We start from the raw sequence: 15,972 nt of genomic DNA, 5'->3' as shown, positions 1-15,972 counted from the left end.
CTCACATTCAGTGCAGTTGAACGGTCTCTCTCCAGTGGGGATTTTCTAAATGTTGCTTCAGCTATCCATTGGTTATAAATGCTTTGTCACATTCAGTGCATTCGTACGGTTTCCCCCAGAGTGAACTCTGATGTTCCTTTAGCTGACTATATTCGATAAATGCTTTGCCACATTCTGTACATTGATATTATTTTGCCCCAGTGTGAGAAGTTGGCCTGGCATATGCTGGTCACTAATTATAGTGGCCACCTTGCACCAGTCCAATTCGACTCTTATGATGTTAGGTTTAAAAGACAACCTTTAACCCCTTCGATGCTCATGACGGAACGGTTCCGTCATGAGCATCGGTTGAGCTGTGCTCATGACGGAACCGTTCCGTCATGACCACGCCCGCGCTAGAACCCTTCAGCACCGCGGGGGAATCCGCGCAGCGCTGAAGGGGTTAAAGAAAGCTATCCTAGTGGTAGCTGTGGAGAGCAAGTCTTGAAGGAGTGTTAAGCTTATTGTTTTACCATAGATAACCTCTTGAATAACCAAATGAAAGAGTATTCCACACAGGTATATATATATTTAATTCTAGACAGAATCCCAGAGTCTCTTTATGAGGCTATGGCAAAGTTACAATTCAAACAAGCATTGATAGATACAAATAAATAGCACTGTTTACATTGGGCCCCAGGGGGGTACCAAACCATATACTAAAAAAAGTGGTATAAGAACCACGACAATTCTACAGACAATGCCTAGAGCATTTAGGATCGCTTGCCCCTTTATAATCCACCCTAAGTGATTAGGAAGGGGAGCCACGGGAAGTGCGTGCAGTGGAAGTTACTGCTATCGGGATCTCTATTGCAGCCTATGGAGAATGTCGCGGTTGGAAATAAATTGTTTAAAAATACTTCTAGCAGGAGTACAAAGTTAAAACTTTCAAGTTAAGCTTTTGAATAGCCCACCACCTCGGGAGTACCGTAGTACCACTGTTACCTGCCCCAGGGAAGCCGGGTGCATAGATCGATTTCGATGTCGGGTCGCGGGCTGATTTTCAATGGGAAAATAGTCAAAAGTTCTGCTAGCCAAAAGCATTGATGATTCCGTGAAGATCAAAGATGTGAAGATTGAAGAAAAGGACCTGAAAGCAGAGGGGACAGAGTCTGGGTCACTGCAGGGTGACCAGGAGGCTCAAAGCAAAGAGCCCTTCGATGTCGGGTGCTTCAGGATGAAGATGGTGTAGCTTGGATCTGCAGCCACGAGCTCCGGGAGGCTTCAAGGAAGGCCAGCTTCAGGAGGGCAACTGTCCCACGTCGGATGAGGGTCCCTGCAGTGTTAGTGTCCGGATTGGATCCACTAAGCCTTGGCAACCGCAACCCACGCAAGATGAACAAATCTGCTACGGTGCAGACCCACGAGGTCTGAGAGAGGTCTCCTTCTAGGAGACTGTAGAGCAGGCCTGGAGCAACCAGGGGAATTCTTGTTCGTCATGAAAGACCTCCGCTAGGGCCCACAAGCTGAGAGACAAGGGACCACAGGAGGTGGCAATTTGGAGTGCGTAAAAGGGCACCCACGGGCCACCGGAGGGAGCTAGGGGGGTGCTGGTCTTTGGCACAATGCTGCAAAGTGGTTGGCTCAGTAATGGGCCAAAGCACAACTTCCCCACTGGTCAGGGTCGTGTGCTATGCAAGAGGTGGCCGGTGTCCTGGGGTATTGGGGATTTCGGCACCCACACGGTCCACGGTGCCCAAACTTGTTGAGCACACTCACTGGCCTCTGGGATGCACTGGAAAACCATCTCAAGGGAGCAGGAGGTCGTCAAAGTCCATAGGAGCAGCGAAGTTCCAACCGGGTCACTTGCAGTGTTTCAGGTGCCTGCCAAGCAGGGGGATAACTCCTTTATCCCAAGGGAGATTTCTTCAGTCAGCTGGGCAGCAGCTCGTCGAAGGTCAAGTCTTTGAAGTCCAAGATTAATCTGAGGCTCTGGTGCCACGTTATTCACCTTTATCCCCAAGATTAGGGGAGTGTCCAGAGTACTGTCCACCAATCAATCCCCTTTGTGTGTTTCCCGCCTGGGTGAGGGGCAGGATGCCCCTGAACCGGTTCCAGGCAGTGTATGCAGAATGCAGGCGCTGGGAAACTCCAAGTGTCATCCTGAAAGCCATCCCTTGGTGTACCCACCCAGTTCCAATCCACATAACCTGTCTGGGGAGGTGGGAACACCTCCTTGCAACAGGATCCCTATTGTCCAGCTGCCGAGGCTGGGATTCTGCCCAGCAACAGGCAGCCAGGGTCGTTTTGGTGGCTGGTAGCATCCATTTTGTACCACCGGTGCACTTTTAAATTGGTGTCTAAATTCTGCCGCTTTTCCCATATCGTCCCTCTAGCAGGGGGGAATCGTGCCCTCATGCCCATGGCTGGACTGGGGGTATGATTCCTACATGTTTGACACCAAACACGATATGGTTCTGCGTAGCCATTCTCAAGTTATCGCGATAGACTTATAATGCGGTTAAGAGTATATGATATGGCTACACTACAAACAACCCAGCAATGATTTACGAAGGTTGCAGAAGGGCCCTACTCAGGTAGGGGTCCCCCCTCACACATACCTCAGCACCCTGCTGTGAGAAGTTGGCCTGATATGTAGTGCTCACTATTCTAGTGATCACTGTGTATCATTCCAAACGACCCTTATTGATGATTGGTTGTAAGTCAACCTTATAGACCAGCTATCCTAGTAGCGTGGATATGAGCAGTCTTAGGCTAAACTCTAGAGGGCGTGTTAAGCCAGCTGTTTTACCACCACATTTACCCCTTGAACACCACGTGAAAGGACACCACACAAGTTGTTATGAAAATAAAGGATATTTATTTATAACAAGACTACCCTGGCTCTTTATGAGTCAGGGAGCTAAGCACACTACAAAACTCTTACGAAAATACTTCAAGTTGCACAATTTACACAAATGCCCGAGGGGCACGAGAAACCATCTACACTAACAGTGAAATGCGAATGGTTAGAGTCTGGAGTTACTGATTCCGGAGTGATCCGATCAGTGGGACTAAACGAAAAAGGAACTGGACACTTGTAGAGCGAACCTGCGATGGAGCACCGAAATGCTCGAGTTACCTAGCCCAGAGGCTGCGGCTGCGTGAAGTTCGGCAAGATGTCGGGAGTCCTCGTTGTAGTCTCAGGAGCCTGAAAGAAGAAGTTGCTGGCAGGCGACCAGTGACGATGTTCAGCGAGATCCAAGCCTGGATCGGTGATGAAGGAAAACCTGAAAGCAGAGGGGACTCAGTTCTTAACCGCTAGCCAGCGATCGTGTGGGCACCAGGAGGGTACCGGCTGAAGTCACCTCGACCAGGTGAGTGGATGACGTCGGACTCGGCTGTTCCTTGGACCAGGAGGCGCGGCGGCGACCAGGATGGAGGGCGAGCTGTCCCACGAAGGTGTCTGCTGTCGATGATGCTGGGCCCAGGAGTGGGGCAGCAGGTCTTGGCAGTGGCAACCCACGCGGTGGAGTCAAGATGGCGTCGGGAGTGGACCAGGAGGGTCCGGGGTACTCCTCTGTTGAAGGGGAGCAAGAGCCAATCTGGAGCAACCAGACCGGTGATGAAACTATCGGGGTGCGTCGTGAAGAGGGCCACAAGCCGGTCGGCGAGTGGTCGGACAACGCGGTGAACAGCAAGGAGCGGAAGGGCCCCCACGCAGATCTCGTGGATGCTGGGGAGGCAGACTTCGGTGCTGGAGCTGCTCAGGGTTAGGGCTTCTCAAACCCTAGGTGCACTCACTCGAGGGTCCCTCGGTGGGCGTGCTAGATAAGCGTCGTGCAGGTTCTGAAGATAGCCGGTCCCGCAGGTCTCGTCACACCTACGACTCTCAGCTGGGCTGATGATGTAGGTAGAGGTCAGAAATGGCAGGGACTCGGGTCTCGTCGAGCTGGGCAGTCTTGATCCGTAGGAGGGACTTACAGCAAACCGCAAGCGCTTAGGTGGTGCCTGCTGGTGCAGGGTGGCTACTCCTTAGCCACAAGGGAGAGTCTTCAGAAAAGTCAAGAGTTCCTTTCATGGAAAGTAGTTCAAGATTCAGAATTATCCAATTTGGGAAGGGGACTCGCTCCTACCTTTATTCTAAGAAAAGGGGCTGGCCTGTGACTAGGTCCTACCTATGGGTGGGGCCAGGAGGGGGGTGGTTACACCCCTATCCTTTGTCCGTCTTCGCCCCAGCTCAGGGGCAGGGTTGCCCCCGAAACTGGTTTGAGCCGGGCTATGCACAGTGAGCACCGGGGTGCCACTTGCAATCACCTTCCTTTCAGCCCTGCCTACCTGGGATACACAAACCCTGTCTGGGATGGTGCTAACACCGCCCTCGACAGGAAACCCTTTGTCCAAGCTCCCCTCGCTGAAAGGTCTCCCAGCAGCAGGAGGTCAGACTTGTGTCTGGTGGCAGCATCCATTTTGTGATGCTGAGGCTTGAGTCAACTTTAACTGGGTTCAAGGTTACTTCCATGTCGTGCCCCTCTAAAAGGGGGGAAGGCTAACCCCATCGCCAGGACTGGCGAGGGGTTCGTATTCCAATTCATATGACACCTTACTCGACATGTGTAGGTGATGCGATGCCAAAGTTAGCAAATAACCGCAGGGATAATAATGCATTTTAAAGTAGTTGGCCCGCGTCACCATGGAACGGCTATTAGGACTTGGTTCCGCAAGCCGTCGACGGGCTCAGCTCACGCCAGAGCACCGTCCCACATGATCCCCCACACTCTGCCTTCAGGATTGATAAGGCCTGCCATAGGAGTGACTGATAGGAATCCATGTGTCCATTTTAGGGTTAGGCGTAGAAATACTACACCTACAGCAACGGGTGATTACACCACGTTGCCCCAGCTGTCATGCAGCCAGTTGTGTCAGATTTGGGCGGCCACCCAGGGGTGGCATAATACATGCTGCAGCCCCTGGTAGGCCCTGGGTACACCGATGCCCTGGATACCTGTGGTATGCTGAGACAGGGACTGACAAGGCGGCCCAGTTCCAATTAGTGGATGCACCTAATGTACATGTGTGTTAATTTCGAGAGAGAACAGCTAGGCTGTGGGTCTGATTGGCAGGCCCACAGCCAGGGAAAGTCGTGAACCAATGAAGCAAAAGCAAAAAATCTGGGTGATCGTAGGATTGCAGACCCTACTCTCCTACACCTGCCTTGTAGGATTACCAAGGCCTGCCATAGGGGTGACCTATGAGAGTATATGTGTTGTAATGGGGTGGGATATAGGGTACCTATATCCCTGTAACGGGTGCTAGCACCACCTTACCCAGACTACAGTAGTGGTCTGGTGGTGTCATTTTGTATGGCTGTCCCAGGGTAGCATAATAAGTGCTGCAGCCCTGGTAGGCCTACTGAAGGACCCATGCCCTGGGTACCATCTACAAGGGACTGCCAGGGTATCCTCAGCATCCAATTGGTTTGTACCTAGGGTACACACATTAGTTTTTAGGGAGAGAGCAGATAGGCTGGGGTCCTGGCTAGCAGGATCCCAGCCAGACTAGTCAAAAACCACTCAAATACCAGTCAAAAAGTTGGGGGCAACCATATAGTCAGATTCCACTTTTATACACCCAGTGTAGATTTTCTGATGTCACTTTAGCTCTCCCTTTGTTGTAAATTCTTTTTTGCATGCTGTGCATTGATATGGTTTCTCCCCAGTGTGGATTTTCTGATGTCGCGTTAGCTCTCCATTTCCTATAAATGCTTTATCACATTCTGTACATTTATATGGTTTCTCCCCAGTGTGGATTTTCTGATGTCGCGTTAGCTCTCCATTTCTTATAAATGCTTTGTCACATTCTGTACATTGATATGGTTTCTCCCCGGTGTGGACCTTTTTATGTTGCTTCAGCTGTACATTTGTTATAAATGCTTTGTCACATTCTGTACATTGATGTGGTTTCTCCCCAGTGTGGACTTTCTGATGTTCCATTAGCTGTGACTTTCTAATGAATGCCTTGTCACATTCTGTACATTGGTATGGTTTCTCCCCAGTGTGGATTTTATGATGTCGCTTTAGTGCTCCATTCCTTATAAATGCTTTGTCACATTCTGTACATTTATATGGTTTCTCCACAGTGTGGATTTTATGATGTAGCTTTAGGTCTCCATTTGTTATAAATGATTGGTCACATTCTGTACAATGATATGGTTTCTCCCAAGAGTGGATATTTTGATGTCGCTTCAGCTGTCCATTTGTTATAAATGCTTTGTCACATTCTGTACATTGATATGGTTTCTCCCCAGTGTGGACTTTCTGATGTTCCATTAGCTGTGACTTTCTAATGAATGCCTTGTCACATTCTGTACATTGGTATGGTTTCTCCCCAGTGTGGATTTTATGATGTCGCTTTAGTGCTCCATTCCTTATAAATGCTTTGTCACATTCTGTACATTTATATGGTTTCTCCCCAGTGTGGATTTTATGATGTAGCTTTAGGTCTCCATTTGTTATAAATGATTGGTCACATTCTGTACATTTATATGGTTTCTCCCCAGTGTGGATTTTGTGATGTCGTTTTAACTTTCCATTTCTTATAAACACTTTGTCACATTCTGTACATTTATATGGTTTCTCCCCAGTGTGTATTTTGTGATGTAGCTTCAGGTCTCCATTTGATTTAAATGCTTTGTCACATTCTGTACATTGATACAGCTTCTTCCCGGTATGGGTTTGTTGATGCTGCCTTAGATTCTTCTTCCTATGGAACACTTTATTACATTCTGTACATTTATATGGTTTCTCCTCTACGTAGACACTCTGATGCTGCATTAGGTCTTTCATTGCAAAGGAAACTTTTCCACAGCCAGTCAATCAATATGGTTCTTCTCCAGTATGATTTTTTGTTAATGCACTTGCTCTTTCTCTCCCTAATAAATGTGTTGTCACTTTCTAGATATTCATACGGTTTCTCTTCTGTGTGTTCTTTCTGATCCAGGTTAGCTCTTCCTTTGTAATGAGAACCTTATCAGACTTGCTTCTGTAAGTCAGTGTGTTATTCCATCAATGTATATCAGGTGATCGCTAAGAGCCAAGTTCAGACCACATTGGGCAGTTTGGGTTTTCTGCTGTAGAATAAGACTTTGGCGAGGCATTAGCCTTCAAGGGAAGAAATTTCGAGGTGTATTGTTTTTACATCACTTTCTACACAAGTGATTAATGCATTCATCTTTTTTGTTCATTACTGCTTTTATTGCACATGTTGGAAAAAAAATTTAAAAAAACACGGGATAAGCTTAAATGGTGGGTCCTTCACAAAAATCTATTGGCATTTAATGAGACATTTAATTGACCACATAGACAAGTGCGCTGAAGAAATTCTAGATTACACTTTCAATGTAAAGATGCAATAGGCAGAGCAAGGGCATACGATCCTTCTTGATGCCCTCCTAATCGCTGAGTGTGGACTCAAGGAGTAACCAAGACTACAGTTGAGTCTTTTGTGCAGCAGCACCACAGTTTTTTTCACAGCTGTTCTGTGAAGATCTATAAGTGTCGGATTTGATGGGGCCAGAGACTCAAAATTTAGGTCCAAATGTGCCTTTGATGTAAGGGAAACTTCAAAGAGTGGTTTTGAAGGGCACCAGTATCTCTTCCAATCCCAGCACTCACTCCAGACTACCAAAGGGAGTTATCATTCCTTTGTATGGGGTCAGTCTACTACCCTGTGAGGGGTAAGAGTAGGCCCCTTCCTCCCATCTGCCCTGAACGACCCATCGGGATGCAGATAAGTGCTAAACCACACCCAACCCTTGCAGTGTCTGTAGCTCTCTAGAAGGAATACACAAAGGGGTCGGTCACCTAGCCCAGACATGTATTAGAGACAGGCTGTAAGGCACAAAGAGCAGTACAAGCAGAGAAAAGTCCACTTTCTAAAAGCAGCTTTTCAGAAATAGTAATGTTAGATCCGACTTTACCAGTAAAGAGGATTTATCATTACCATTGCAAAGATATGAAACATGAAAAGGCTACTCCTTTCCAATCAGGAATTACAGCTTAAGGTATTCTATGGATTTCCCGGTTCTTGCCAACGAGAGGAGTAGGCCTTACAGCAGTGAAAAAGTAATGTAACTGTTTGTCACTACCAGGACATGTAAAACATAGAAGTATATGTTCTGCCTTTTACTCACATAGCGTCCTGCCCTTTGGGTTACCAAGGGCCTTCCTTAGGGGTGACATATGTAATAAAAGGGAAGTTTTATGCTTGGCAAGTAGCTTTAAATGCCAACTCGTTATGGCAGTAAACTTCACCCATAGGCACTGCAGTGGCAGGCCTGAGACATAGTTTCAGGCTGCATAAGTGGGTGGCACGGTCAGTGCTGCAGCCCACTAGTAGCAAATAATTTGCAGGCCCTGGGCACATGTAGTGCACTTTACTAGGGTCTTATAAGCAAACTAAATATGCCAACTGAGTAGGAGCCCCATGAGCCCATGTAACCATGTTCAGGGGAGAGAGCACAAACACTTTAGCACTGATTAGCAGTGGTAACGGTTGCAGAGTCCTAAAGCCAGCAAAAACAAGCACAGAAAATGGAGGGAGGCAGGTAAAAAATTGGGGAAAGACCACCCTAAGGCTGTCAGGTTTAACAGAGCCTTTTACAGTGAATGGCCCACACAACAAAGAGCATCACAATAACGGCAGGGAATATAATCATTTGCTGCAAGGGAGTCCTTTATACTATCAGAGAGCCCGTGATAGGACCCAGACAATAATCTGAGCATCTTTCAAATAGTGTAACTCCAGAGATCAGAGGCTCAGACCAGAGATACACAAGAAAAAGGAGGTTTACAACCACAATAAACACACATTGGCAAAGTCAAGAAGTATCACCTTTTCGACATATAGGCTTTCCCAATGCTGCACAACATCAAGAAAGAACAAGCATTTGCAACGCAATAGGTATCACTTTTGTTAGAGTTGGAGCTATTAGTGTAAATATACATTTTTTTACTTATGCGTTTAGTAGTGGATGGATCTGATGGCAATTGTGTGTTATACAATTAATTTATAAGCAAGCATATCGATTGTGTTTCTGGTGTATAGGGCTTACTGGGATACAGTATCAACCAATGCTGGATTTGATTTAGCAAAGGAATACTATGCAGTTTTTAAGGACACAACAAGAATGCTTAATTACATAAATGGAAATGCTGGGTATGGACATATTGAACCCAAGAGAATAAGAGTCAACTGATTATTTTATTTGTGGGTATTTAAGAACGTTAAGCAGTATGATTGTGCTAATTTTACCTGGTTTTTAACACCCCGTTGGATGGCTGCTATGAATGTGATGTGATTATCCCCAGGGGCCCACAACAAGCAGAAGAAAGAGAAAACTCCAGGTTGTAACTAGTAGGTTTGTGCACAGACTAATGAAACATAGCCAGAGGTTGTAATGATAGGATGAACATGGAGACAGACTGGGGACGCACTGGATGCATAGGCATGGGGAGCAGAGACACGATGAGCAGGGCTACAGTGAGACAATGTGAGCTGAAGCAGACACAGGAATTACAGGTTATGAAGGCAGCGATACATAAACCAAGGGGGGTGCATTTGGGGGGTGGACATACATAGGAGCACGGGGTATCAACCAGGCATAAGGTAAGAAGAGGAGGATGAACACCCATCAAGGCACAGAGACTGGGGGTGTATGCAATGGACACAGTGGAAGCGAAGAGGACTGGTGAGAGCTAGCATATTGCAGGGAGGCAGTGAGCACATACAACTGCGGAAAAAAACAAAGTGATGTATCTCTGCGTGAACCCATTAGGAGGTAGCAAAGCAGTGTCCTGAATTTTTACGCTCATCGTCCGAAATTTACACCAATGCCAGTTGGTCACCCTTGGTGATAGAGATGCATAGAGCGCCTTGGTGGGCCTAAGAGAAGGGGCAAAGGCAAGTGCCCAAGAGGAGGGAAAGGCTAGGCAAGCAGAGTGCTTTAGGTGAAGGAGACAAAGAAAATGCTCCGGGGAGAAAGGGCAGTGGGGATTGCTTCAAAGGAAGGACATTGTAAAAGAAAAACCCAGCGCTGGTGAATCGCATTCTCAATGACATTAGGTTATCATGTAAACCTACCTGGTCAATAAAGCCTTTGAGGGTGGAGCCATGTCAGGTTTTCACAATATCCACCTGAATCTTATTTACATGCCCTAATGAAAATGGGAACCAGAATGGGTGTGTAGTCTGGCACTCGTCAACCTTCGTTGGATGAGCCTAATTTATAAACAATTAGAAAGCATTATCACTATGCTTCCACAAGAAGAGCAGGCATCTTTTTGATGCTAATAATCATATCTAAAATTAAACTCACTTTTATATTAAAAAAAAAAAAAAAAAAAAAAATGCTCTATCTATGAAGGCATGTGTTATTGATATGTATTGAATGACTAGATTATTGTCTTATTAAAAATACAAGCATTTTGAGAAGGCAAGCTGTCTGCCAAGAGTGCTGGTTATTCCTTCCTCCTAAAGTGTCACGCACGGCTCGCCACTAATAGAAAAGTACCTGACTCTTGGAACTGAAAGGGATTTAGCGTATGACAACTCTACAGAAGATTCATTTTACAAAGTTGAGTTTCTAACAAACCAGTAAGGTATAAAAGCCCACTTCAGAGAACGGAGCACACTTCAGAGGTCAAATGGTTCGAACACCAGTGGGACCCGACTAAGACCCTCATTTCAAAGGTCATGCCAATTTGGCTGTGAGAATCCTGCTTATATATCAAAGCGGGGGGGGGAAAGAGTAGAAGCGTTCTGGGGGCCAAACTCAGCTTCCAGATATATATCACTAAATCAAAAAGGAGTGGAGCCAAAAGGCCTCGAAGGATCTGGCACAAATATGTATAAGACAGTCAACAACCATTATCCGCCATTGGTATGTCTGTTGCCATTGGCGTAATCTTGGCTGATAGCATCATCACTGGGTCTTTTGTTGGCCTCCACCAGGAGGAGATCGTCAAAACCCGGTTAGGATCTAGTTTGTGCAGAATAGAAAATTTAAAATTACCTTTTTATCATGTGGTGCAATTTATTCTAAAAAATTATAGGGTAAGATTCAAAACGGTGGATGTGAAATATGGGACATGCAATATGTCCTTCACATCACTTTGTCAACATGCTTTAACCTGCATGCGCCCTTGCCGGTTCGATGGCTTTCGTCAGGACCTCATTGAGGAGAAAAACTACTCCCCCTTTAAATTTCTTACTCACGTCAGGTGGAGTACTATCCCCTGGGCTTGGTGATACAACTGGTTATATTCAATCCGGTATCAGCATTCAATATTTACTTATGCTCTGCCTTGAAACTGCATGAATAGCGCTCACCAGGTTTGCACAACTCTGCCGTTATCCCACCTGAAGTGGCGGTGCTGCTCAAATTAAACAAGCATTTGCAATGCAATGGGAAACAGCCTTTACAACAAGGTAAATACATCGCATGCATTTGCCTCACATTTTTTTTACCGCGATTATACATTTACATCGCATATCAATAGCACAAATTTAAGGTAAGGTGGGGGGTCTCCCCCCACAAATACATGGTTTTTAAATATAAAAACAATGAGTTGTATTGGAATGTGATGAAAATGCATAATCGCGGTCAACAAAATACAACCCAATGCAATAGGTAACGCATTTGCAAGCATTTAAGCTATTAGCATTGTATAGGGCAGTGCCTTTTATTTATCTGTTTTGATAATTAACACAAATAAAAGGAATTGTCATTTAAAATGCCAATAGCTCAGACTCTTATAAATGCGAGACCTATTTAATTTCAAAGAAGCGGCCGCCATTATCCCGGGCTGCTTGGAAAGTGAAAGAGCACATGGTGCGCTGAATGTTGCAGGAAAGCATGTTGTGCCTGCAGTGTGAGAAACTCATTAAAGAAAGTAGTGTTTACAGACTAAATAAGGCATACCATGTAACAACAGAAGTAAAATGGTAAGTCCTCATGGGAGGTTACAAACGAAGACAAGGCGGTACTAAGGAGGGACAAAAAAGCCTGTTAACGAATCAGAAGTCAGCTTTTATGAAGAACATTGACACAAGCCAATGACAAATATGGGCAGACAATGGGCGGCGCTTCACGTCTATTCTCGAATACAGCACGTCTCGCAGAGCAGCACATGCCCTGCCCAAGCTCGACCTAGAAAGGCAGTTCTCCTTTAATTTGTTTAAACTGCACCTGCAATGGTGCTCTTTGACCTGCCTTTCACCCTGGCTGTTGGCTCTGGCAGCAGGCATCATATCACAACTGAACTGTAATAAGTTATTACTGTCCAATTGTGGCCAACAGCAATTAGAAAACAACAGATCACTCTACTGTAACAATGTATTAGATTCCAGCTGAGAAGTCACGGTGCCCCAAGCAACATACTGCAGAGAATATGAAAGGCAGGTCGCTGGACAGAAATGTCGCTGCCGCCTAAATAAAGTGAGACTTGACAAATCCCGCTCTCTTTCTTCAGATCGTTTTCCCCTGGAAATTCTTCTCCAATAGCTGATAAGGATGCACTTATTGAAACACGTTTACTTACTGCACTGCTTGAGTTGCTATACGACAACATGAATATATCAAGGTGTTACCAGACATCATATAGACGGTTTTGATACTTAAGCTACATAACATGTTGGCTACAAGTGAAAAACAACTAATTGTTAATACTAAAGATCTCACATTTTACATTAAAAAGGTGCCACGAAAGTTTAAAAGAGCACCGAAGGAAAGAAGATGGAGTGCATGACCAAGAACTACACATATGGGAGGGATAGTTTATTTATGTTAAACAGTATATTGCAAGTCACTGGGAGGTCCATAACGTTATCTTGCAATATCCTTATAACGTAAACCAGGGGGTATTTTATACCTTAAATTATTCACAAAGTATTCACACATTTCTAAATATGTCAGCAAATGAGTTCTGGTATATTCGGTTACAAATTCCTTTACCACAATAAGTAGTTTCCGCCTTCTGCATGGTACAGTCGTGTACAGCACCCAAATAGACGAATGCCTCATATTAACAAAACCATACCACAGAAGTGTTGTTTACAAGGAACACAGATAGGAATTCCTTATAATGACAGCTGATTGACTCAGAGAGGAAGCTTCAGGTCTCGGGGTAAAGCAAATGGATGTTTACCTGGTCAGTTATTGATGTAAGCAGGGGCAATTGAAGATGTGCCAAGTGGTCTATACACCCAAGTAAATAAATTAATAAATCTGCAGGTCTTCCAGAATAAGGATTCTTTTCATAGTTGCTCCTATTTATTTGCAACACGGTTTTCCTGCTAGTAAGAGGCTGATTGCACAAATGTGTTAAGAGGGTGCTGTAATTAGCACACCCACAAATGCAAACGCTATGGGGAAATCGGTCCTCATAGCACGCTAGTCCTCACAGTGGTGTGTGTCTTGTTTTTTCAGTGTTTACCAACACTGGGAGGAGCTACCAGTGTATGTGAAACAAATAAAAACACACACTAAAAATACTTTGAAATGTACTGGTTTATTCAAAGAGTAATCCAAAAATTACCTGGGTGCAGGTTTGTGTTTCTGCGCATGTTTTGAATGTGTCATGTGGAAGGTCAGTGAAGGCCCTCGAGGGAGGGCAACGCTGGCGAAGGATGTCAACAAGCAGCATCTCAGTCTGGCAGAATGAGTGACGTGCCTTGGAATTCCTGCCACGGAAGCCGGAGTCTCACGACAACGAACAGATGGCCCTCTGACCCCATATGAATGGTACGGGGAGGTTACCAGCAGCGCAACATGAGACAGACAGGGAGCCCATTACTGGAAGCTCCGTTTAAACATAGATCTGAGTGACGTTGCAGGAATGCGCAACAGCAGACGCTCAATCTCCAACAAGATATCCTCACCCCAGTTCTTTTATACTTGATTTTTAATCAAATATTGCCCAAGGCATCAGATGCCAGGATTCCCACAACGTACACCAAGTCAAACATAACAGCATTTAGATGGGAAGCAACACAGAGAGTAGCCTGTCCACATGTTGACAGCGTGTACACTATATGTCTCCATGCCACAATTAGATTAATAAAAAACGAGACAATTGTTGCCTCTGGCCAAGAAATAGCGCAGAGAATAAAAGCCGAAAAAAAACTGCAGAGATGAACCTTGGCGATTCCAGAGAGACATAGTTAATTATACTCCATTATAGCTATAAACCAAAAAGGAAGCACCACGGAGAGGAGTCCTTCTTTACACGCCAGGCCGAGGCAGCAGTGACACCATGCGGTCTCTTCTGAATTCACGCAACTGTCAGGCAAGAGAAACTACACCCACCCTCCCTTCAAGCAAACACACACAAGAAAAAGAAAATGAATCTACAGCAGACAACATTTATTTTATGTGAAAGTGGGACAGTAAATCTTTTGATAAAATGTAACTAAAACACAATCACTGTATTTGTATTCTAATTTATATAGTGCTCAGTCTTGATGATATGCGCTCCATAACAGATTCGCAATAGTAAATGTAACAAAAAATAGAATACGGATAAGCGTAGCCAATAACCCTGACGGGTTATCACCAATAGTCTTCTCCACTTTCCCTTGCCCCATCAACCCCCTACATGTTGAAACAAGCACCCAGTCCCTTTGAAGATCTTTAAACTATGGCTCCAGTTTGATCTTTAACACATTTAACAACCATCTTGCTGCTGACATCACCCTCTGATAAAAACAGAGCCTGGCAAGGAATCAGAGCATTTCCTCTAAGCAGCGTGCAACAGTAACATTACCCAATGACATATTCATATGTTTTGTAGACATGAGGAGATTAATCAGCAGCTCCTGTTAAAGACCAGGAATGTCCTGAGCTGCCAAGTAATCTCTCGTGTGTACCAAAAATATGAAACTGAAATGTGTAACGTAGCTGGTGCTTTTGCAAAGCACTACGGAATGAAACAACAAGCCAGAGAGCGAGCTGCTGCTAATGCGTGGCTTGAGGCGAACAAAGAGACTCCAGCAGGGATCCCCAGAGCGAGAGGACGTGGCTTAGCAGTCAGAGCTGCAGACTTCGGAGCTGGAGATTTGTGTTTGATCCTCCGCAGTCGGTTCAACATCCTGTGAATGATCCTGGAAATATTTTTTGCTCTAAAGTGCACAAAAAAAATACCAACTAAAAAGCATTTATCGATATCGGAGGGGGTGGCGGGGGCCCACACAAGCACTATCGTGGGAGGGGTTGGGGGTGGAGAGCACAGGAATATTAAGTGCACAGACGAATGAGAAGTGAGCAGAGGCAGGCAGGATTTTTTTATTTAACCAATCCCCACCTTAGAAGGAAGCCCAAACAAAGCTATCCTACCAAAATAAAACCAACTGACGGCGAACTTCTAAAAGTGCCACAAATTAAATGAAGCTAAATAAAATTCAAGCAACAGAGCGGGAAGCACAGCAGGGGAGGCAGCAGTAATGTAACTGTGGCATTTAGAGGGGATAGGACTAACACTGTTCTATTTAAATATAAGCAGGTAGGGAGCTGAAGTTCAACACAGACAAACAATAACAGAGCAGGAATTCAAGCAAAAAAAATAGTCCCTCAAGAACAGATAAAGAACCATAGTGGAATGAGACCGCACTATGTCCCTGCTCTGTGAGAGGAACAGAAGAGAGAAAGGAGGGACAAAGAGGCACGACTGACCACTAGCAAGCTGGGATTTTTGAAGGACGCTGACAGACAAATGAAAAACCAATGTCAAGAAAGGGGTTGGACTTTATGTCCACAGACCGATTGCAGCAGGTCTTGAAGAGACAGCTGAGCTTTCTAACTCGACCTAAAAAAAGCATTGAGAGAGAGCGTGTCCTGCCTGCAACATCAGGCAAAAGAAAACCAATTAGGAAAATAGTGCTCCCAGACTCTAATTAAAGCATACATGTAACAACCGAAGTAAAAGGGCCAGTTGCCGT

The 15,972-nt window shown here is 45.2% G+C and overlaps 1 protein-coding gene across 1 annotated transcript; it reads right to left on the bottom strand.

The window, feature by feature from the left end:
- Nucleotides 1-5,630: 5,630 nt before the first annotated feature.
- LOC146822388 (uncharacterized) lies at nt 5,631-7,209 on the bottom strand. The gene has a single exon (XM_085610049.1). It carries the CDS (start codon nt 6,822-6,824, stop codon nt 5,631-5,633), a length of 1,194 nt encoding a protein of 397 aa, XP_085466175.1. The 5' UTR covers nt 6,825-7,209.
- Between the last annotated feature and the right edge of the window lie 8,763 nt (nt 7,210-15,972).

This window comes from Triturus cristatus, chromosome 6 (assembly GCF_964204655.1).
Source record: "Triturus cristatus chromosome 6, aTriCri1.1, whole genome shotgun sequence".
Lineage (NCBI taxonomy): Eukaryota > Metazoa > Chordata > Amphibia > Caudata > Salamandridae > Triturus > Triturus cristatus.
This window is presented reverse-complemented; position numbering and strand designations above follow the sequence as displayed.

Excerpts from the sequence above, each read along its gene's own strand:
- LOC146822388 (XM_085610049.1), bottom strand. The coding sequence starts at position 6,824 with ATGAAAGACCTAATGCAGCATCAGAGTGTCTACGTAGAGGAGAAACCA.